Raw genomic sequence first — 25,633 nt, 5'->3', positions numbered from 1 at the left:
CTTTCTAGAGTCTCGACATCTTTTTTACATCATGGTGACCAAAACTGGATGCAGTATTCCAGGTGTGGCCTTACCAAAGCATTGTAAAGTGGTATTAGTACTTCACTTGATCTTGATTCTATCCCTCTGTTAATGCAGCCTAGCACTGTGTTGGCTTTTTTGGCAGCTGCAGCACACTGCTGGCTCATATTGAAGTGATTGTCTACTAAGACTCCGAGATCCCTCTCACAGTTACTACTATTGAGCAAGGTACCACCTATACTACTGTATGCCTATGCATTTGATTTTTCCTGCCTAAATGTAGAACCTTACTTTTTTCACCATTGAATTTCATTTTGTTAGATAGTGCCCAGTGTTCGAGTCTGTCCAGATCCTTCTGTATCTTAAGCCTATCTTCTGGAGTATTGGCTATTCCTGCCAGCTTAGTGTCATCTGCAAATTTGATGAGTTCCCCATCTATCCCCTCATCCAAATCGTTGATGAAGATGTTGAAGAGCACTGGGCCCAGAACAGAGCCCTGGGGCACCCCACTACACACTTCCTTCCATGTAGATGCGGTTCCATTGAGGACCACATGCTGAGTATGGCCTGTCAGCCAGCTACGAATCCATCTGGTGGTAATGCTATCTAACCCACATTTTTCTATCTTATCAAGTAGTAGGTTGTGATCTACCTTATCAAATGCCTTACTGAAGTCCAAGTAAATTATATCTACAGCATTCCTCTGGTCCACTAGTTTTGTCACTTGGTCAAAGAATGTAATAAGATTTGTCTGGCATGATCTGTTTTTGACAAATCCATGTTGACTTTTAGTGATGACTTTGTTTGCATCAAGGTGTTCGCTGATTTGCTTAAACCCATTCTAAGAAATTAACTTGAGAAATCTGCTCACAGATTCATTTTATTCACATAATGAGAAAATTAATGGCAGTGTTGCAAGTTTCTGTTACTGTAGCTGTTCTATTTAAAGTAGTTGTAGACTTATATGGAATTGATTCTTAGTCTAGTCTACCCTATAGGGCTGACATATCCATATTTCCTGAGGCAACTGGACCTTGCAATGTCTCTGGAGTTTTCCTCCTCTGCAAAAGATTATGCATTTCTAGCTTTCTCTCAGAATGAGTAAGATAAATTCTTTCTCTCATAATCTTCTCTTGCAATGTTTTTCAACTGATTTTATTGTTGGAAATAATTCAGAGTGCTATTCCTGTTGTTGTTTTCTCTAACACATTTTTCTATCATGCTGAATCCTCTTCAACTGCCTACGCTTCCCCATTTGAAAAAGCCAATTGGAGGAATGTTTTCATTATATCATCCCTTGGGATTTAATTAAAGCAGACTGCTAAGAGATGATTATATAGCAAAAGATATTCACACACAGCTCTCAGCCACCTTGTAACTAAATTAGTGGAATAACATAGCATTCTACTCATAATAATTCCTCTAAAATTCTATTCTGCTGGGAAAGAGTTTGTTTAAAAAAACATTCTCTTTCATCAATACTCAGTAAGAAAGAATATGAAAAATATGGTTGTTTTCTTTCAGACATTTCATTACTCAAGTTAGGTAACATTATCAATGTTAGTCAGAAGTGGGGTTTCCTTTCATTTTATATTCCAATGCAGGGGTCCCTAACCCCGGTCCATGGACCAGTACTGGACTGTGGTATGCCAGCTGTCATGGTTCCGATTAATGAGACAGTTTAAACAACATTCAAGCATTTTTTTTATCTAAAAGTCTATAATCATGAAACAAAACATCGGCACTCATGGATGGATGCCAGAATCTGAAATCACCTCCCCTAAGCCCATACACAATTCCCACCCTTATTTACATGTCATAAATCACATTATCCAATTAGTTTTACGTATGTAGTTTCACTTCCTTTCTGTGCGTGCTATTTCTTATCTTATCAAAACATCCAGTTGACATTCCCCCCCCCCTTCAGTGATTCAAAGTGAAGCAGTTAGAGCAAAAGGCTGCCTCTTATATTGTAGGACATTAGAGATTTTGTTTTGATTTGAATTGAGAGGTACATGTATCAGTCTAAATCCAGCCTACATCAAAATTACAAGTATTGATATGCTCCACTCAATCTTCTGCAAGATGTTTTTAAAACCACACATTTGTTTCCCGATGCAGCTTTCTGTAACAAACTTTGGCATTAGTGTAATTATCTCAATGTACACATTTTATATGTGTAATTTTCTATAGTACAGATTTTAATATTCCATTTTATAATATATTCAAGACGTTCAATGAACTTTTAATTTTAAGAGCAACATGATATGGTCAAGAGGATATATTGGTAGGTTATAATGAATTCTGCAACAGACTTTGCATCCCTTTTGTTAAGTTTCATGTTTTACATTAAAAACAGCTATTTATATTATACAGAACTGGAAACTTACAGAGAATCCTAAATCCATTCTGCTTTATTGCAGAAAATAGTTAGACTAAAAGGATTGCCCCCAAATTGGTGATATGTTTCATAGAATTATTATGCATGTTTGGCTGAGCGCCAAAGAATTGAAGCCTTTGAACTCTGGTGCTGGAGAAGACTCCTGCGAGTCCCTTGGACTGCAAGGCGATCAAACCGGTCAGTCCTAGAGGAGATCAACCCTAACTGCTCTTTAGAAGGCCAGATCCTGAAGCTAAAACTCAAATACTTTGGCCACCTAATGAGAAGGAAGGACTCACTGGAGAAGAGCCTAATGCTGGGAAAGATTGAGGGCAATAGAAGAAGGGGACGACAGAGAATGAGGTGGCTGGATGGAGTCACTGAAGCAGTAGGCGTGAGCTTAAATGAACTCCAGAAGATGGTAGAAGACAGGAAGGCCTGGAGGAATGTTGTCCATAGGGTCGCGATGGGTCGGACACGACTTCGCAACTAACAACAACAATATTAATTTAGTTTCACTTCCTTTCTGTGCGTGCTATTTCTTATCTTATCAAAACATCCAGTTGACATTCCCCCTCCCTTCAGCGATTCAAAGTGAAGCAGTTAGAGCAAAAGGCTGCCTCTTATATTGTCAGTGCAAAAACATGTCAATGTTTGCAGCATTGACACCAGGACAAACAAGCAAAGCCCCATCCGTGGGATGCAGGCAGCACCCAAAACCACAAACTCTCGGGTCTGCGGAAAAACCTCTCTCCATGGAACTGGACCCTGGTGCCCAAAACGTTGGGGACCTCTGTTCTTGTGGCTTGCCCAGTCAAATGATCTTGGTTCTTTGGTAAGACTTTTTACTGTTAGCATGTTTGGCTGTTTCTTCATTGGAGTTTTATTTGCTGCTTAATTGTTGGTCTAATGTTAATCTTGGTGTTAATCACTGCTCATCTGAGTGCTGATTGCTGGTGAGAAGGTGCTTTGGTTCCCTTTTGTCTTGTTGATTGTCTCCTTTGAATGGTATATAGATGTCTATTTATTTGTTTGTTTTGTTTGCTGGCCTCATGCTTTGAAGTGATTCTGGGTGGCTTACAACATTAAAAGTAATGTAATAATAAAAGATAGATATTTCTAAAAAGAACAAAAAATAGAATTACAATCCAAACTAAAGTTACAGTTAAAATATTGGGAGGGAAGAAGTGGGTGAGGTGGGTTTTTTTTTTCTTTTCAACCAGTGATACGGGTACCACCTGTGGTACATTGGCACCTAGCAGGTGGTACGCAACCATCCTAGACAAGTGGTAGCTGGGGAGGGGAACTAGCTGAACCAGTGGTAGCACCACACAAGCCTGAGGGAGAAATGGCTGGAGCTGCAGGGCTGTCAGGGCTCAGCGAAAGCGCCAGGATCAGCACTTCTTCGGGGCTGTCAGGGCTCAGTGGAAGTGCCAGGATCAGTGCCGGGCTCCGGCTGGAGCTCGGTGCTGATCCTGGCGCTTCTGAGCCCAGAAGAAGCACCAATCAGCTGGAATGTTGCAGCATCTCCAGGGTCTTGTGATTTACATTCAGATGCTTGGCAACCGATTCATATTTATGACGGTCACAGTGTCCCAGAGTCATGTGAAGTGACCAAAACCTGCTGCAACTACCCAGCAGACGAGGGAAATAAAAACCAAACACCCCCGCACACCACTCCCACTGCCAATCCTCAACAGAAATGCTCATAACAATGAAAACCTCAGACAGGAGGAAGAGCGACACCCAGCAGACAGGTGCCTTGCTCGGCTGTGGCTTGGGGGGAACTTTTTTCAGTGCCATTGTAACTTCGAACAGTCACTAAGCGAACCGTTGTAAGTTGAGGACTACCTGTACTTCATCATTTTTTTCCCTTTTTTTTTTTTGGTCATCAAGTTTTTGACACCTTGCTAGGCAACTGGTGGTACTTGGATGTTGCCATATCCTGAAAGTGGTACAATGGGTGAAAAGGTTGAAAAGCTCTGCACTAAGGCATTGAGCTAAAATAAACCTATTTATCTTTAAGTTGTTTGATAAATTAAAAATCCTAGTTTTTAATCTGTGTATGCCATCCAGAGTCACTTCTGTGGAATGGGCAGCTATATAAGTAGCTTAAATGTACAAATACATTTGGTTTCTTTTAATTAGATAAGTTTTTATTAGATACGTGGTGATGGTTTGTGTTGTGATTCAGGGTCAGCCTGTGGGTTCGGCAGTTGGGTCAGACGACTCAGAGGAGGAGGGGGTGTTGAAGAGCTTGCTGAGGGTGTTGGAGAGCTTGCTGAGGGGGTTGGAGAGCTTGCTGATGAGAGCCCTCAGCCAGGCCCCTCCCACCTGGTCACGACGGAGACCCAGCTGTGAGAGCCTGACAGTGTGGATGAAGATGACCCACAGCTGGCCCTGTCCAAGGACGCCCGACGCAGGAGGCAGTCAATCAGGAGTAAACAGAGGAAGGCAATGGGGCACCTCGGAAGGAGGCAGAGAGAAGCCATGCCCTGAACTGTATAAAAGGGGAATGTGTGGGAGGGCTGGTTTGCTGAAGGCAACCGCTTGAATAGTTCCTGTTTCATAGCTCCTGTTTCATGGTTGGTGTCTTGTTTTGCTCTGTTTTATGTTAATAAATTTGGCAGGCTTAATTCCAGCCTCTTGCCGTTTGTAAAGGGGTTGTCCCTGCCTTTTCTGCAGGGCCGGTAGCAGGCTGGTACAGAACAGTTTGTTTGTTTATTTATTTAACTTTTGCTTGACGGATGCTGTCAGCATTGTCATTTTATAAACTATCTGAATCTTTACACAAGCAGATAAACAAACTCAGGAATATGAACTGCTGTCTAATCTCAAAGGTGCTTTTTTTCAAAAGGCAACTGGACTTTCTTTGTTTTTTCCTTGAAGACATTTTGCTTCTTATCAAACAAGCTTCATTGATTCTGGCAGGATGGTGGGGAGGATAGAAGAGAGAGAGTGTGTTAACCAGAACCAATGAAGCTGCTTGGATGAGAAGTGAATTATCTTTCAGGAAAAACAAAGAAAGTCCAGTTGCCTTTTGAAAAAGCATATTTGAGATAACCATGACCTGGTTAACTGAGAATCTCCATAGGCATTGCTGCTAATGCATATTTTTATTGACCATATTCCCATGATTTAAATTACATTAGGAGCTTCTGGCCTCATCTTCAGTTTGTGTGTGAGTATGTAGACAAAGTGGACCATTGTCATATCTTTGGTGAAAGCCCACCTCCATCCCACTTGAAAGTTTATTTATTACTTCATTTGAAAGCCTTCGTGTAAGCCTCTCTAGCAAGAAAAGTTAAGTGGTGACAGCCCAGGAACCAGCCTTCCTGTGTTTTCTACTTAACCTTTATCTAAAGAGATCAGACTAATTTCCTCTCTTCTTTCTGATAGGTTGTTGTGTTTTGTGTTGTGCACCACTTGGCCTTTCAGTGATTTTTAGCTCTGCACTCTCTCACACTCTTGCTCTGTTTTAAAGTTTGACAATTTAACCTTTGTTTATTATATTATTTTTTTTGCAGTTTCAGAATAGGATTTATCCTGGAGTGAAGGACAAGATAAATCAGGAAAGATTTCATAAATAAATAAGAGTAACATGAACCTGTCATTTATTCCCTTTGTTACCATTCTTTTGAAGGAAGTGCAAACGCACACACCCACACCCACAAACCCAAAATATGATCCTTCATCTTCAGCTTCATCTAAGGTATCATTACATCTAGTGCTGAATTATTGTTTGCTGATGACATTTAAGTAATATTTGATCCAGCTAGCAATAGGCAAATCTGAAATTCATTCCTTTCTCTTCAGCAGTTTTGTAAAAGTTCTGATTGTCAGTGAAATGTTAGAATGTACCAGATGAATACTGTGATGTTTTTCCCACTTTTTTGTGGCAATATGAAACTTGGATCACTATAATTAATTTGGAGGGAAGGCTATTTTTACCGTGAATTGCAGGGTAAAAAACCTAGGTATATTATCCTTAGATCTGCCATTGTTTCAAACACAAAGTATCTCAATCAGGAATTAGTGTGTCATAAAGAGGTCTGGGAACAGACAAAATGCATTGTTAAAGCAGTAGTATTTTTCTGTTTCTTTCCATTATATCTACCCTCTTGCCCCTCTTTAACGTTTGACTTTTTTAAAAAGTGAATTGCTAAGATTATTAATTTACGAACAAGTATACAGAGCACTTAATTTAAAACAATCATTCTGCACATCCTACATGGAATCCTAGCCAAACAATACCAGCTTTTTAATTAAAGCAGTCCATCACAAACTAAGCTTGGAACAAGAGGTTATTTTCTTCTCCAATTCCTTGTGCTACACTCTTAATGGCATATTGAGAAGTTGAAAATTGTTTCATGTCATCAATGAATGGCAGAGCCCTTTTTATTGAAGTTCATGGTTGGTTCATCCACACAGGAGTGTCTCAAGTTGGCCTTTGCAGATTATGTTTCAAAATGAATCCATCTCATAAACTCAATAAACTGTATCTGAAACCACCAGGACAAGAGAAAATTTGGTGACATGGGCATAAACATCCATGTTGAGCTGTATTCAGAATATTAGCTTGACCATTTTATTTTAGAAACAGGTCAGCAACTTCATAAAATTTTACAGAGGAAATATGTACAAATAATTACTCACAACTAGCTGAATAGCTGGGTCTCTTAATATTCTGTCCCAATATACTTGCAGATTTAGTAAGAAGACAGCAAAGCATAAAATGCTAGTCAAAGTAGGTAAATGTCCCAATGGCACCCAGCTTCTTTTGAAGGTTGCAGTTGTATAGTACTCATGGTACCTAGGAAATTAACTTTTATTCTCTGGAATGGCTAAATTGGACAGAGGGGACATTCTCTTTCTTAATAATGTTATTACTGGGAAACAGAGCAAATTTCATAGATGAGCACAGATTTCAATATTACTGAACATCCCTTGTGCATATCCAGAACCTTTCTAGTAAACCATATAATGTAAGATATATTATTATTATTTTGAAAAAGTGACTACAGTATGCTGTGTTTGTAGAGTTGCAGTTATGGCTTGTTCCTCCTAACTAGTCTGCTACTTTCAAAAAAAGAGAGAGAATTCTGTCATCAGTATTGAAGAAATATTCAATCCATGAAATGGCAGTAGCCCCCTCAGACAACAAAGTATCTTAGGCCAACTTTGTATGTAAGTTATAGCTTAGCCTAACTTTTGTACATTACTCATAACTAAAGATAATTTCCTCCTTATAAATACAAGGGATCCAAGTGGTAAATTTAGAAAGTAGTCCTCTGGGATTTTCAGATACCAAACTATATTGTAAAATGCTGTACAGCCTAATATTAAGAAATGACAAATATGCCTAAGATGATTTGTTCGATATCTGGTCTATGGAAAGGATATTTCTGCTAGGCTTTGTTAAATTGCCAAGGAATTCCTTGAAGTAAGAGCAGGATAGAAACATAAAAATTAAAAAATGTATGATCTCTTGCCCTCAGTATTACATTATTGAATATGCCAGTTATAGTCAGCAATTTTTATTATAGACATGGGTCTATAATAAAATTAAATCTCAGAAACTCAGTTCATTTTCAACAAATATTCATTTTCTTGTATATATTTTGTTAGATTTTTTTTTTCTTTAACATAACATAAATCATTATAAAAGAGAATGTTGTCTGGGTGACATTTATAAAACACTCCTTAACAATTAATTTCTAAAAACTATATTCCATCTGTTAATTTCATTTGATTTCCCCTATCCCTAACATATCATTTTCAACAAATATTCAACTGCAGGTGTCTATCATGCAATTTATCCTATAACTCTAGCCAGTGCTTTTTTTCTAAAAAAAAAAAAAAAAAAAGTGCCGGAACTCACACACGTCATACAACCCACCTTACCTACCCTACAAGGTTTATCTTTGAGGTTGAAAAAAAAACCCTTCAATTTTTAGTGTATTTAAAAGATTAGGATTTTGTTCAAGGTAAGTTAATACTATTAATGTTACCATGCACTGTGTGGCTTTAAATTGCAAGAAGGCATTTTATTAATCTTTTGGGACATTTACCACTGGCATACCCATTTAGTTTAATGAGTGAAAATGTCAGCTTTCTAGGTGGAATGAAATTGGCCTGATAAAACAAAATTTGGTTGCTTGTAAAAGATTGAATTATTTTTAAGAAGTTGTCAAACAAGGTGGAAAAATTTACATTTGGAGTTTAATATGGATATTGACTTGAAACAAATTAAAGTTGAAACTTTGTCAGTGAACAGATTACTTTTAATTTACCTTTAAGTTAAACCCAATTTAATAAATAGATCTGATTAAACCTCATACTGTAGATCTACCTTTACATCTGACCAATACAGAATTAATATATATTATTATTAATAATAATAATACCTCAAAATCACAAGACATTAGTTTTATTCTTATTCTTCCCTTCTGCAGTTTGCGTATAAAGTATAAAAGACTCAAAAGAGATTTTTGTAGACTTTGAACTACCCAAGGAACCGAAACAGCAAAGTTTTGCTGTCGGGCAAGCTTCCACGCCAGCCGCCTTTCTTTCCTCTTGCTTCGCCTCTTTTTAACCTCACACCCCACCTTCTGTAAGGGAGGGCAAAAGGCTCACTCACCCTCTCATGAAAGATGGCCTCCATGTTTATGTGTCTCCCACCACCACCATTGGCTTCCACACCACATGGTCCAACCCAGCCAATCAAGCCATGCTCTGGCTGTGGTGCTCCAGAGCCTTATGGCTCCTCCTAGAGGAGGCAGACAGCACCAGAGGGGACCCCACTCACACCGTACCACCAGTGGGGCATTTAAAAAAAACACAAATGAGGATAGGAAGGGAAACAATAGAAAAAGAATGCAACTCTGGAAAATCCATTGAAAAAAGGTGCCAGAACTCCGTTCCGGTGTGTTCTATGACAAAAAAAAGCCCTGACTCTAGCTATAATGTTAAAATATTTGAACTATTGAAGAGAAATTTAAAGAAATACACATTTAAATGTTATTATATGAAACAACAACATCAAATAATTAAACTAAGATACTGTACATGTATAAACTTTTAATCTCTCATGCAAATTAACTCTAGTAAACTAGGATTCTATTTATTAAATGGAACAACTTCTATAACTACTACTAAATAACTATTAAAGTGATGCTACTACTCAGAGAAAGATAACTTACTCATAGGTAGGCTTAGTTTGCGACCATCCATATAAATTGTGGACATCATAATGTCGAACTGGGCTTCCATCAGGCAGAATTTGTTCACTTTCCATACACATAGTTTTTTCATTCAGTCCCACATGTTTTCCCAAAATGTCTGAAAAAATAATAATAAATAAATAAATAAATTCAAGGAAGTTAACAGAACCAGATATATCTGTCTGTAAATTTCTACTTTTTTAGGTAAAATATTTTACATGGCTCGGCGTATAGTGATTTCACATCAGTGAAATGTAGCATGCACAATGTGCATAATAAATTTGTGAGAGAACTCAGCCAAAGGTACATAGAAGAGATAGAATAGCACTATTTCCAAAATATTTTTTACCAGAATCATGTGTCTGACTGAATCTAAAAAATTTCATTTTAGAAAGTTTGGCTTAATCTAAATTCTGGCATGTTGATATTTTGGCCTCAAATTTACCAACATTCCAAAAAATTAGAATACAGTGTTATAATTATAATTACCTGGCATATATATAGGATTATTTAGTTCAGAGTTCCTACAACCAGTAACTGCACCATTGACAAAACTTGCAGGTTCATTCATATCCTTAAATTGTAAAACAAATAAGACACAGAGACTGTTATTAAAAAAATTCACTAACATTTTATGAAGTGTATACCTAACATTATAGCTAAATGTTTCATTTGAAAATTGCATGCAAATTTTGCACGAAATGATATTGCTACTTTCTAGTTTATACCATTTGTAAAATTATGCAAATGATGTGCTATGATGAAGTAAACTGTAAAGTCCATGATAGCAGAAATTGACCATTAGCAAATAGGCAGTACATTAGTACATATTCCTGTAGAAAGCATAAGCTTGCAATAAACCTTTATATTCATTTGAACTGCCTTGACTTCTTGATTTAGAAGGCTCTACAGGATATTTAAGTGTGTTATGTATAAATCAGTGCATATATGAAATGGAATATCATAGATTTATGGATTAGCATATTGAAATGGGACATAAATGAGATTTGGATTCTAAATGGATCTACTCATTTGTACTAGTAAAAAACACCAAACTCAATGACCTCATAATGCCTTTCAGCTGTATTATTTATTTATATTTATTTATTTATTTATTTATTTATTTATTTATTTATTTATTTATTTATTTATTTATTCAGTTAGTTATTTAGTTATTTATCAATTTTCTATATTTTAGGTCCATTTCCCTAACTTAAAGTCTTCCAAATGAGTTGGCTTAGCAATAATTGGGAATAGAAAAAATGTGGGAATTACCAAGCTCCCCAGAAGTATAGTTTATAGTCTTAAAATAATATTTTTGTTACTGTTAAATGTGATGTCTGAAAACACTGATTAATGTAGAAAGCATGAACTGGAAATAATGTTACTAAATTTACCAGATAAAACATTATACAAGATAGGAACCTACAATCCATAGTCCATCAAACTTGATGCTTTGTGATTGATTGATGGGGTTATTGTAGACTTCTTCAATTTCTTTTTTCCACCACTGGGCTGTAGATTTGCGAAAAAAATCTGGGAAAGCAGTCCAAGCACTGTAAAACTGAAGAAGAGCAGAAAATGTGAAGAAGAAAATAAAACATCCCATGTATTAGAAAGTATACCTCTGTTGATACAGTCTATAGCATTTACCTTTTGTGCAGTCTCATCACACTGTTTATTCATATTAACTATTATTCTGTAATCCATTTCACAATTAATATGGCCAGGTATGCCCAATTCTGTTTCTTTGTGTGTGACTTCTATTTTCTAAATGAAGAACTTCACATTTATTTCTGCTACAGTATCTTGATCTGATTAATTACCTAAAGTTTCAGGAATATTTTGAATGTTAGTTATGCTTTTTTTAAAGGTTATATTATATCTCAATAGAAGAGAATGTTGGTAGCTCAGGGTTGACCTCTGGGGTTTTGGTGCTCCATGAGCTTGGTTTTATGCTTACAGATGTTTCATTATCCAACTAGGTAACATCATCTATGTGATACAATATATTCCATCCAATATCTTCTGCACATCTAATGAGCAGAAGTTGATAAGATTTCAGAAAAGGAATGTAATCATTTCATTTTGCATATTTTAAGAACACTCTGCTTGCTTTACATAACATATCCATAATTTTATGCATAATCTTTAACAGTGGGTTTTTTTGTAAGAAAAAAGGTACCAGAACACGCATCTTGTTAATCTTTTATTTTTAAAAATTATATATTCAGTTCTTAGCAGGACTGGTGGTTGAGAAGTAATTAGTGTTTTTTTTTTTCATTTTTTAAATTTGGGGTCACACTTTTACACTAAAAAGTTTTAAAAGATTTTCAATTCACCAATGATTTTTTTTTAAATAAAGAAATTATTTACCTTTCCACATAGTCAATTGCTGTACACACACCCACACATGTCAATTGCGTAATGAAACATAACGATCATCACCCGCAGTAAGCGCTCAGTGCGCAACCACATGACCAATCACAAGCCGAGCAGTGCCACAAAGCCGAGCAGCACCATCACAACCAGTGCGGACGAACTACACATACATCGGACTCCACATATAATCAGCCCACATGCACCATTTTAATGATTTTGCCGCTAATCTGCTACGTTCAACAGGGCGTTTCAAGTCCACATGGACCAAACATCAAAATTTTCAAAAGTTATTTTTAAAACTTGGAAAATCCATCAAAAAACGGTGCCTGAACTCTGTTCTGGTGCGTTCTATGACAAAAAAAAACCCAAACACTGGCCTTTAAATAATTTCTTAAGGCTCTCTGGAATCTTTATAATTCTGTTCCTGGAATAACAGAGTAGGAAGGGACCTTGGAAGTCTTCTCTATATCATTTCAGACAAGTAGTTGTCCATTCTCTTCTCACAAATCTCCAGTGATGGAACACCCACAACTTCTGAAGGCAAGCCCCCACTGATTAATTGTTCAGGAAATTTATCTTTATTGGTTTTCTCATTGATTAGTTTCCATCCATTGCTTCTCGGTCTACCTTCAGGTACTTTGGAGAATAGGTTGGCACTCTCTTCTTTGTGGCAGCTCTTTAGATATTGGAACACTGCTATCATATCACCCTAATCATTTTTATTATTATTAAACTACACTTACCCAATTCCAATAAGTCACTGAAAAATTTGCAGAGCTTACTTATGAGTAAATGTGTGTCAGGAAGCATGTTTGGAATGATAAAAAAAACAATGAGGTTTTGAATGTTTCTACACTAGAATTGTTTTCTGACAAAATCCCAGACTTTTAATGAAACTCTTCCCATGCAGTAAGTATGAAAGAAAAGCCTGCTGAATCAGGTCAACGGGTCAAACATTCTGTGTCAACAATTCTTTTCCACTGCTGTATCCTAGCAGCTGGTATTTAATAGCAGACATTGGTATTAAATACTATACAAGTTAACTAAGATACTTTGCCTCATCATAGGGGGTATTGTGAAAGGATGTACATAAATTCCAATGGCATTATAAATGAGTTTCAAAGTTCTTTGAATTTTAACCTTTGTATCTATTGCTGTGAGATTCAGGGAGCAACAACTTCGCTGTGTTTTTCTCATAATATTTCCCCATGAGGTACAAGCTTTGTGATTTTTAATCGAAATTTAATCTATCTCAAAATAAACCAGAAAATTGGCCATTCAGGCATTCAGAGATTATACTTCCTCCAACAACCTACAGATCAGAGTACATTCATCCAGCTTCTTCCAATTGCAGATTTTCAACAATGTGACTGAAGTTATATTGGTTTTTGCTATAATTGCTGCTACTATTACTACTAAAATTACTGTTAAGGTTTATTAGTATAAAAAATTGCTTGGGATCTTTTTACCAAAGCAGTGCATGAATAAATTACACTTACTTTCACTTTATCATCCCAGCTAAGTGATGAATTTACAACAACATCAGGAAGATATGGCCACACCTAAAATAAAAAGAACATTTGAAAATAATTAGCTTTATGAGTTAATTAAAGGAGAGGAAGATTTCTTCTTACAAATAATCCATTGTCAAAAAACTTTTGCCAGTCATTGTTACCAAAATAGGGGAAATTACATAAAAAATAAGGCAAAGGGGATAAGGCAGTTGTGACTCTAAGCTAGAGATCCTTCAGCTTGGTTGTTGAGGAGATTGTAGTGCAACTGGGAACATTTGAATCCTTTTTACTCAGCAAAAATGGTGATGATGGCTTGGCATCTGCCCTGGATTGAGTTCTTAGATGAGCAATGGAGGGAATGGGGATGCAAGGATCCTTTGTGGGCAAAGAATTTAGAGATATGTGTTAGGCATATGGTGCTAGCCTACAATGTTGGGTTGAAAATATATTAACCATAATGCTATGTCTTTAAGTTGTTAATTGGCCAATGGGTGTGTAAGTGTTCTCATGGCCATAAGAGGAAGCTAGGAATGTAGCTTCTCTCTCTCTCTGAATTCACTGCTCTCTACTATTACTGTTTTTGCTCTGCTGTTGGTTTACTACTGTTGTAACCTGAACTGTGTATTGACCTCTGGACCGGTAAGAAGACTTTGTAGTTTGGATTACTCCTTGGACTGTTGCTATTGTGTACGACTTGGACTGTTTATTTTTGACTGTGCATTTTTGTTTTTACACCACCTCAAAGTAAAATACTTTTTGTTTTTATAACTCAGTGTATTCTTGTGTGACTTTTACTGCTCTCAGTGCCCTTCCTTGTCTGTGCAACTCTTTGGTAGTACAAGGAGACCTCTGCACAACAAATTCCTTAACACTGGTTATGGGCCCAGGCCTGTACTGAGAGTTAGTACACACAGTATTCCTAGCTGAGTTTGTGTTAGCTATTTTGGTGTAAAATGGCACAAGAACTGTTGTCAGGCATCTCCTGGATAACCCGGTTGGATGGGACAAACTATGTTTCCTGGTCCACGAAATGCTGCTTGCTTTTGCGCAAGGAAGGACTATGGACTGTTGTAAATAACCCACCTGATACTACTGCTTGGGATGCAAATAACAAAGAGGATGCAAAGAAGGTAGACGACTTTAAACGTAGCAATGAGAAAGCTCTTTGCATTATTGGACTAACACTGAATGACCAGCAACTTGTCCATATTCGTGGTGAGGAGTCTGCTGCTAGGTGTTGGGGCGTTTTGCGAAGATAGTGTGGGTGCACATATACACCTTACACGTAAGCTGTTTAGGGCTCGTCTGCAGAAGAATGGAGATATGCTGACCCATTTAAACTACATGAAGGCAACTTTTCAAGAGCTTCATGAAAAGGAGCTGATTTTTTCAGAGTTGCATCAGGTCTACATTATTCTGTCATCTTTGGATGAGAGTTTTGATGGGTATGTTTCTTCTTTGGAAGTCCTGACCAGAGAGGAACTGACATTGACTAACATTACTGGGAGACTGCTGGAAGAGTCCAGAAGGAGGCGTGACAGAGACCAGCTGAGAGAGACACAGCCACGAGAGGAGCAGCCATTTACCACTGCTTACAACGTCAAGAAATGTTATTCTTGTGGGGCTAGAGGGCATATAGCCAAATTCTGTAGGAAGGGTAAAAAACAGAATGTGAATAGCAGTGGGAAGGCTAAGAAGAGCATTGGTTTGGCTATTTCTGGTGAACCAACATCCAGAAACAATGAATTGTGGGTTGTTGATAGTGGGGCTTCACAATGCATTACTAAAGTGAAAAAGAGGTTTATTAATATGAAAAACAGCAACCAATATGTTTCACTGGCAAACGGTTGGAGGATGAAGGCCTCTGGTGAAGGCAATTCCTATTGTCCATGCATTGATGAACAGTTACCTATGTTATATATACCTAAGCTAAGATTCAACCTGTTATCTGTAAGGGAATTGGTTAAAGTTGGGTTTGTGGTAACATTCAGAGGGGAGCAATGCACTATTGAGAGGAATGGAACCTGTGTAACTGCTAATTTGAAAAATGGTTTATTCGTTCTCACAAGTAACCAGGTTAGTACAGTTAAAGCTAACTCAATATGTGAGAATAAGAAGCCACATGATGAATGTATACATTTATTGCATAGGCAGTTAGGGCATGTGAACTTTAACTCACTACGTAAAACAGTTGAGTTAGTAGAGGGAATTAAACTGAAGCCATGTAGTAAGTATTTGAATTGCAATGCCTGTAATCAGGAAAAGAGTAAGGCAACTCCTGCAAACAGGTTAAAAGGCTTCAAAACAACTGTACCTTTGGAAGTTGTGTTTGCTGATTTAATTGGACCCATGAAACCAAGTTTAGGAGGGTCATGTTATATTTTAAGTATATTGGACCACTACTCTCGTTATGGATTTTGTTATCTGCTTAAGTCAAAGGCAGATACTTTCCAACAATTTGCAAACTGGCTGAAGTTCGTCGAGAGAAAAACAAAGAGAAAGGTTCAGTGCATAATTACTGATAATGGTACTGAATTTACAAACAAGCGCTTTGTTGATATGCTAGAATCAGCTGGCATTGAGCATAAACGTTCAGCCCCTTATAGGCCTCAACATAATGCATTTGTTGAGAGACGTGGGCAAACGTTACAAGCCATGATGAGAACCATGTTAAGAGATTCAGGCTTAACAGATAGACTGTGGGGGGAGGCAGCAAAATGTGCAAACCATGTTTTGAATTTAGTTGTTAATACTTCTACTGGTAAAATACCATATACTATATGGCATGGTAGAAGACCAAACCTTGATTATCTGCACACGTTTGGCACCCCAGCTTGGGTCCACATTCCTGCACAACTCAGGAGTAAAGGCCAACATAGGGCTAGGCAATTATACTTCGTAGGTTATGAAGCTAACCATAGATCCTATCGTTTCTGGGAACGAGGCACAACTAATGTATATAATAGTACTAGTGCAAAATTCCTTGAGCACGTTGGTTGGGATAGGTTAGAGCAAGTAACTGTTAATACTGATCCTCTAGTGTTTGATGACTCCTCTGATAACGTTACTAGTAATGATAATACATCTCCTGTAAATATAAAAGATGAAGAGGAGATAGGGGAGATAAAAGATGAATCAGAGTCAGAGGAAGGAAAGGAGTCAGAAATTCAAAGCCCTGTAATTCCTTGGCGTTCAACGCGCATCAGACATCCACCTGATCGCTATGAAGCTAGTATAGTATGTCAAGTTAGTGTAGAGCCATCTAACTATGATGAGATCAGGATGTATCCTGAAAAGGAACAGGCATCATGGAAAACTGCAATGAACAGGACGCTGAAGTCTTTGCAGGATCTTAAGGTCTATGAGAAAGCAAAACTGCCACCTGGTGAGCAAGCTATAGGTTGCAAATGGATATATAAAATAAAGAAGGGTGTAGATGGGACCGTAACCCATAAGGCACGTTTGGTTGCACAAGGTTTTGCCCAAACTACTGAGGATTATGACGAGGTGTTTGCACCCAGTCTGAGGGCAACTACTTTAAGAGCAGCTTTAGTATGGGCGGCTAAAAACCAATATATGGTTAACCATGTAGATGTTGAAACTGCATATTTACATGCTCCATTGCAACATACTATTTATTTAAGAATACCACCAGGATTGACCAGTGATAGAGACCATGATTGTTGGGAATTAAAGAAAAGCCTCTATGGATTGAAACAATCAGGCTATGAGTGGAATAAATGTATAGTTAATGAGTTGAGTGCAATAGGTTTTGTAGCCAGTAATGCTGATCCTTGTTTGTTTAGAAGAGAATACAACGGAGCATTATCTTTTCTCTTATTATTCACAGATGATATTGCAATAATAACAAAAAGTGAGTTAGAAGCACAAACCATCATTTCAAGATTGGAAAATAAATTCACAATTAGAAATCTTGGGAAAATAAGCCACTATTTGGGGTTAGATATTGTGAAAACAAATAGGGGTTTTAAGGTGTCGCAAGCCAGTAAAATATCTCAGTTATTAAAGAGATACAATATGGAAATGTGTAAACCAGCAAAAACTCCGATGGCTATGGATTTTAAGGACACTAATGTTGAGAGTCCTGTATTTGATAAGATTATGTACCAATCTTTGATAGGAAGCCTTATGTATCTGAGTAATTGGACTAGACCTGATATTTCTTACTGTGTAAACCAATTGGCTAGGTACAACAATAATCCAACTGTTAGACACTGGCAATCAGCTAAACGAGTATTAAGGTATTTGAAGCAGACTATTCACTACTCGTTATATTTAGAGCCAAATCGTGAGTTAATCCTTACTGCATATGCAGATGCGAGTTTTGCCTCTGATACAAGCACTCGTAAATCTACTTCAGGGTTGGCTGTTATGTTGGGTGATACTTTGATTGGATGGAAGTCCATTAGACAAAAACACATAAGCTTATCTACAATGGAGGCTGAATTTTCATGTCTATCAGTGTTATGTACAGAACTGCTAGTGTACAAACAATTATTGTTAGATATGGGTTTAAATGTAAATGATCCATTCATTGTATATGAGGACAATCAAGCTGCGATAAAGATGGCAAATAATGCTGCAGTAAGAACAAGATCTAAACATACTGATCGTTATTTAAATGTTAGACAATGTGTCAAAGATAAATTAATACAGCTAGAGTATTGTTCATCTGATGTAAATATTGCAGACCATTTTACGAAGGTACAAAGTGCTGTGAAACACAATGCTAATTGTGAAAGAATGTGCATAAGACTGTAAGAGTTATATATTATTCTACCCAAAGGGGAGAATGTTAGGCATATGGTGCTAGCCTACAATGTTGGGTTGAAAATATATTAACCATAATGCTATGTCTTTAAGTTGTTAATTGGCCAATGGGTGTGTAAGTGTTCTCATGGCCATAAGAGGAAGCTAGGAATGTAGCTTCTCTCTCTCTCTGAATTCACTGCTCTCTACTATTACTGTTTTTGCTCTGCTGTTGGTTTACTACTGTTGTAACCTGAACTGTGTATTGACCTCTGGACCGGTAAGAAGACTTTGTAGTTTGGATTACTCCTTGGACTGTTGCTATTGTGTACGACTTGGACTGTTTATTTTTGACTGTGCATTTTTGTTTTTACACCACCTCAAAGTAAAATACTTTTTGTTTTTATAACTCAGTGTATTCTTGTGTGACTTTTACTGCTCTCAGTGCCCTTCCTTGTCTGTGCAACTCTTTGGTAGCACAAGGAGACCTCTGCACAACAAATTCCTTAACAATATGGATGATGGAGCTGTTCAGTATTGGGAGTAGGAACATATGGGTGCTCCAGCAAAAAAAGAAAAAAAAACCAACAACAATTGTAGCTTCCAGCTGTCATGTAGTTGGCATGCATAATACAGCAGCTATGTTGGTTATTGTTTTTCTCTTGCATAGAAAAGGATCTGGAATCTGCCTTAAATGTTTCAGCTTTTGACAGTTTCTGGTTTCTTTCTTTCTTTTTTTTCTTTCTTTCTTTCTTTCTTTCTTTCTTTCTTTCTTTCTTTCTTTCTTTCTTTCTTTCTTTTTTATATTTTTGTTGCTGCTGTCTGCTCTGAGATCAGGGAAGGGTACAACTATAGTAGTTATCTCTCAGTGGGAAAGATTTTTTTCTTTTCCTACAGCAATGCAGGCAAGCGTGGAGAAGGTGGGATATTGATGTGAAGAACATAAGTGGAAGTGGGAAGTAGGTTGGCTGAACAGCTTTCAGACTGTTGAGCAGTGTGATAAAATACCCTGGATGTCTGGGCTAGTTACTTATTTTGAGAAGTATGTTATCTGGTTGCAAGGTAGGGTGTTTTGAAATGCAGAACATTGGCAAGAGTCAAGGGAAGTTGATGCTTTGTAGGAGGAAATGGCAGAAAATCACAATATAGCTATGAGAGGCATAGCAAATGTAACAGAAACAGGAAGGGCTGCTTTCGGAGAAGGCAGCCTTAGTATTTGATATTCATGCCACATTCCAGTCCTATCTGTTCTTCCCAAGATCTGTTCTTCAGAGTTTCTCTTTGACTCAGACCTAGCAAGACTACAGAGGTGTGGATTAAGATGCCTCCTGGATCTGAAGATTTTCCATCTCTGGTATTGGATGAGGTAAGCACTCCTTCAGTGTTGGTGCACAGTTATGGGTCCTCTTAGACTCATGACTCCTACTGGAAGGACTTTGTACAAATCTATCATGTCTGCTAATTGTGTTTCTGGATACATATTTGTTTCTGGATCTTGCATATTTGTTAACTTGACTTGTGTACACCCATTTCACATAGAATATGTGACTCTAGGTGGCAAGTAATAAAATAGATAAAACCAATAAAATGCATAATATAATAATAGACAGCTGAGCAAATCATAAAATTACAATGGGCTATATTGCACACCAAGGGTCTCCATCCCAGGCCCAAAATCTGGTTTTCAAGGGCACACAAAGCCACTAGCAAAGAGCTAACCTAATCACACAGACAATAGTCTTCCAAAGGGTGGGCACCATGACAGAAAAGACTCTCCTTTTGGCCCCTGCCAACTGACTTTCATAAACTAACAGTATCTGTGAAGTCCTATAAGAAACCAGTCCCAAGCCATGAATGACCTTACAGGTGGTAACCAGCACTTTGAGTTGACCCAGAAACACACTTTAACTCACAGTGCTGAATAACCAATGCAATATACTGCCTGCGACACTTGCTGCTGCATCAGCTGATGTTTCTGAAAGTTCTTCAAGGGCAAACCCATGAACAGCATGTTTCAGTATCCAGTCTGGAAATCACAAAGGTCTGAGCGACTATGAACAGACCTCACACAGTATAGGAATGAGTACAAGTGATGTATAATCATGCAAAGTTCCTCCTATTCATGTCTGCCACCTGCTCTCCAAGCAACAGCCACAAGTCCAGAAGAACACCCAGATTGTACACTGGATCTGCCTGTGATAGTGCCATCATATCCACAATCAAAGATTAAAGATCTATGGAATCATCAGGTCAAACATCTTAGAGTTCTCAGTCTTGCTCAGACTGAAAATCTGAAGATGAAATTATTCTCGGGGATATGTTTAATTCCCTAAGACCTGGAACATGAGGAATAGTTTTCTTTGGCTATTTTTTATGATCAGACCTTGTTCTTTTTCTTACTTGTTTGATTCTATTTTATCAGACCATGCCATCTTACTGGAAATATTTTTTATTGGTTGTTTGTGTCATTAGCTGTCCAGAATTAATTAAATTGGGCAGCTTCTAAGAAAGAAGGAAGGGAGGGAGGGAGGGAGGGAGGGAGGAAGGAAGGAAGGACAAGGTGAGGTGAGGTGAGGTGAGGTGATGATAAGATAAGATAAGATAAGATAAGATAAGATAAGATAAGATAAGATAAGATAAGATAAGATAAGATAAGATAAGATAAGATAAGATAAGATAAGATAAGATAAGATAAGATAAGATAAGATAATCTTTTTTGTCATTTTTTTTTACTGTGGGCACAACGGCACACAACAAAATGAAATTTAGTTGCCTGCTCTCAAAGTGAAACACATACATGACACACACCTAACCATACTATATACAACATATGTATAGACCCACACCCCTACATTACATAACAAATAAATATTAAATACTGTCCATCTTGAATATATAATGGAAGGAGGAAACTTGAGAGTTCACAAGGTTAATGCTGAATGGAATGAAACCATGGCTGAATCTGGATGTTCTGCTATGGATACAAGGAAGGAAGGAAGGAAGGAAGGAAAGAAGGAAGGAAGGAAGGAAGGAAGGAAGGAAGGAAGGAAGGAAGGAAGGAAGGAAGGAAAATTGTTATCTATATTGAGTGCTATTCTTTGGCATAAAGGCAAGGCACAAAATTACTATTATAAAATATTACCTTCCCCCACACAATATCATTGCTATTAGGCCACTTAATGAAAACATCATCCCGAAGTCCTCTGGTGAAAGCAGGGTAATCAGTTTCATTTCCTGAGATGGCTGGATCCTGAAATGAAACAGTATGCTCTTTAGATTTATATCTAAATCTAGGAAGTCCAACATACAGCACAGGCAATCCTATAGTGGAAATGTAACAGCTGTGGAAATGACAAATATAACTACGATCTTTCTTTCTTTCTTTCTTTCTTTCTTTCTTTCTTTCTTTCTTTCTTTCTTTCTTTCTTTCTTTCTTTCTTTCTTTCTTTCTTTCTTTCTTTCTTTCTTTCTTTCTTTCTTTCTTTCTTTCTTTCTTTCTTTCTTTCTTGCTGTCTTGCTTTCTTTCTTTTGGATTATTGTTGATGCCTGGTGATTGCCTGGACAAGTTCTGCAGTTTTCTTGGCAAGATTTTTGAGAAGTGGTTTGTCATTTCTACATATAAGAGAGAGTGACCCAACATCAGTCAGCTAGCTTTGTACCTAAGGCAGGACTAGAATTCATAATCTCCCTCTTTCTAGCCTGATGTTTTAACCATTACACCAAACTGGAGTTCTAGACTGCTATGATGAGGTCAAATAAATGGAAGGGATTATTGAAAGATTTCCCTGACAGTTTGGGAGTCACCCTGATATAGAAAGACTATGTTACAGGAGGCAACACACATTTCTCATGGAAGAACTTCACATTGTCCAAATGTATTTCCACTTTTGGTCTGTAGGAGCAAGCTCTATAGACTTTCCTCACAACCTACTCTATAGTGAAAAGTTAGAAAGTGTAAATGGGACTGTGAAGTAGAAGAGAACAAAAAGATATAGCTAATTCCCTTTTTCTTAGAAGCAGTATTTCCTTCAAATCTTAACTGAAGTAAAGATTGAATTTAAGAGATTTTATACATTTACTATGGTCAAAATGGAAACAGGACACAGGAGAAACCTCAGTGCTTAGATTTAGTATTCCAACATCAATCACAATCAAATTACTGTTATGATAATTTTGCATTAAAAAATATCCATGTGTAGAGAATCAGAGAAATGACTTTAGAGAAAATAATCAACAACTTTACACAACCAAAGAGGGATGAAATATTTCTTAAGTCTTAGGAAACCCTAGGAAATTACTAATGTGCTCAGATATCTAAAAAAGCAAAGAAAGCCATCCAGAGATATACATTGTCATAACTGGGATCAATGGATGGATGGATGGATGGATAATTGTGTCTGTGTTGTTAGATTAAGCAACTAGTCTGAACAATTAATGAAGAGCGCTTACCAAAATGATGACAAATCTCATTCCATCCTTTTTTATTCTGTTAATCAGAGCTGGAAGATTTGCAAAATTGGGACTTAAAGTGAAATCCAACTGCCGCTCCATGTAGTCAATATCGGCATATTGTACATCCTAAGGAAAACAGATAATTTTGTGAAGTGATGTGTATTTTTAATAACAAACCCATTATAAACTATTCATTTTCAAATAAACAAACAAACAAATAAACAAAATTAATAAATAAATGAAACATCAAAGAACAAAAGACTACTGCACCACTAACATTTGTTTTTTAGAACTTCTGTTAAATCCAGTACACGTTTGTTTTTAGACTGGTAGTGCTGTAATTATCCATAAGAAATAACTGATATTATAACTTTGTCAGACTGACATTTAATCTCTTTCTATTCTAACATTTCTTTTGAATTGCTGACTTTTCAAATATTTATCCAGAGCTTTTAGGTGTTTTAGCAGCTCTAGAAAAGTTTTTGTTTCATACTACCATAATTTAGCATAATGATAATGCATAGCTTCTTATTCATATGAAACTAACTCAAGTAATTTCATAACATTCTCCTTTTTTGGATAGAAAGCTGTGAAAAAAATGCTCATTTTTGAATAACTTACATATGATATGTTAGCTGCTTTCATGTTATCATACAATTCAGATATTTCTGCATCATCTTTGTAGCCATATCGACACAACTGGAATCCCAAACCCCAATATGGAGGTAAAACTGGACGTCCAACGAGCTAATAAAAAAACCAAAAGGAAATAGGGATTATATGTTCTATGTTTTGTTGGTATAATAAGGAATGTTATAATCATATTTTAGAGTAGAATTTTTGTAATAAGAGTTCTTACTGCAGTATATTTTTGAACAACTTGTTCTGGAGTTGGACCCAAAACCATGTAAAAGTCCAAAATTCCTCCAATGGTACGGTAGGTTAAAGCAGGAGTTGGTTGGAATTTTACCTCTGAAAATTCACAAAGGGGAAATAAATATTACATAGCACCTGAAAGTACTGTTATATAAAATAAAAAATATCAAACAATAAAAATGAAAATCACTCCTCTGTCATTTCACCTCCGAGATGAGCAGCCTAATGTACAATCTTCTCCCTTGAAATCACAGGAAATGTGTTGTATCTCATCTGCTAACCACAGAGACATTTCCCAGCAAGAGGAACCAGGTAACTGTATCAAATTATTTGCTTTGGCTAAGCTATTTCACAAATAATAGTAATCTGTTGTTTAACTTGGAATAACATATGCTAAAAACAGACATACAGTGTCACATTTGTGATGGCAGATTTATATATATATATATATATATATATATATATATATATATACATATATATATATACATATATATATATACATATATATATACATATATATATATACATATATATATATACATTATATATATATATATATATATATATATATATATATATATATATATATATATATATATATATATATATATATATATATATATATATATATATATATATATATATATATATATATATATATATATATATATATATATATATATATGATTGTTTTAGCTATTTGCTTGCAGATGGATAAATATTTCAGACTGAGCAAGAAAATAAGAACTTCATTTTTTCATACTGGTAGAATAAACAGTGCAGGGATTGGCAAAAATCATGATGAGTCTGATTTGGCCTGTGAATTAATGTTCACCAATATAATATGCATTATATTAGTTTAGAACAGACACCAGGAAATGAACAACAGCTTACCCATTCCATTACTGTTCAACAATAGGACTCCATGAGCATTGCCATCCTCTTCCAAGGCCATATAAAAAGGGTGAACTCCATAAGTGTTAAATCTATACTATAGGCATAAAGATTTGTTTAAAAAATGTCATAATTAAATGCATTGTTTAGCATATATATTTTATTGCCAGCCTGTGAATATCAATGGAATACAATAAATTACATTCTCAATACAGCATATTTTGTGTGGACCTGAGTAAAGTGTGAATATTTTAGGTTTCTTGGCATATAGTCAAGGCTATGGTCTTCCCAGTTGCAATGTATGGCTGTGAAAGTTGCACCATAAAAAAGGCTGAGTGCCAAAGAATTGAGGCCTTTGAACTATGGTGCTGGAGAAGACTCCTGTGAGTCCCTTGGACTGCAAGGCAATCAAACCGGTCAGTCCTAGAAGAGATCAACCCTGACTGCTCTTTAGAAGGCCAGATCCTGAAGCTGAAACTTAAATACTTTGGCCACCTAATGAGAAGGAAGGACTCACTGGAGAAGAGCCTAATGCTGGGAAAGATTGAGGGCAATAGAAGAAGGGGACGACAGAGAATGAGGTGGCTGGATGGAGTTCCTGAAGCAGTAGGCTTGAGCTTAAATGGACTCCAGAAGATGGTAGAGGGCAGGAAGGCCTGGAGAAAAATTGTCCATGGGTTGTGATGGGTCAGACACGAGAACTATTACACCAATGCTACAGTATTGCTAGTAGATTTCCAAGCTCATTCCAAATTCACCAAATTCAAGTAATGCTTTGACCTATAAAGCCCTACTGTATTTACTTGGGCATGCAGAACTCCCTTTTCTACTTCATCTATGCTATTATATATTCTATGAAAAACTTTTGCTGATTCCCAAAGTGAGGGTGGACTGAAGCTGGGCAGTCAATTCTCTGATGTGGTTTGGTACTGTGGGATAGTGTCCCCTCATGTGCACTTGCCCCATTATTAACCACTTTCTAGAAATTGATAAAGGTGGAACTTTTCCAGAGAATTGTAGTTTGACTGTATGTTTTTGTCATATAATACTTTGTACTTACTTTCTTACTTGATTTATTTTATTTAGAATTGATTATATTCTAAGCAGTCTAAGTACAA

The 25,633-nt window shown here is 36.7% G+C and overlaps 1 protein-coding gene across 1 annotated transcript in view; it reads right to left on the bottom strand.

Moving 5' to 3' along the window:
- Window positions 1-25,633, bottom strand: part of SI (sucrase-isomaltase) — a 125,835-nt gene that overhangs the window by 17,826 nt on the left and 82,376 nt on the right. Inside the window, exons 29-37 of the mRNA XM_081329516.1 lie at window positions 24,516-24,612; window positions 23,602-23,714; window positions 23,364-23,489; window positions 22,740-22,868; window positions 21,433-21,540; window positions 13,506-13,568; window positions 11,054-11,188; window positions 10,114-10,198; window positions 9,604-9,742 (exon numbers count right to left, since the gene is read on the bottom strand). Of these exons, the coding sequence (XP_081185642.1) occupies window positions 9,604-9,742; window positions 10,114-10,198; window positions 11,054-11,188; window positions 13,506-13,568; window positions 21,433-21,540; window positions 22,740-22,868; window positions 23,364-23,489; window positions 23,602-23,714; window positions 24,516-24,612 (995 nt within the window). The remainder of the gene's footprint in view (window positions 1-9,603; window positions 9,743-10,113; window positions 10,199-11,053; window positions 11,189-13,505; window positions 13,569-21,432; window positions 21,541-22,739; window positions 22,869-23,363; window positions 23,490-23,601; window positions 23,715-24,515; window positions 24,613-25,633) is intronic.

The sequence above is a fragment of the Vipera berus genome, assembly GCF_964194415.1.
Source record: "Vipera berus genome assembly, chromosome: 5".
NCBI classification, from domain to species: domain Eukaryota; kingdom Metazoa; phylum Chordata; class Lepidosauria; order Squamata; family Viperidae; genus Vipera; species Vipera berus.
Note: the sequence above shows the minus strand (reverse complement) of the source record. Positions and strands in the feature narration are given on the sequence as shown.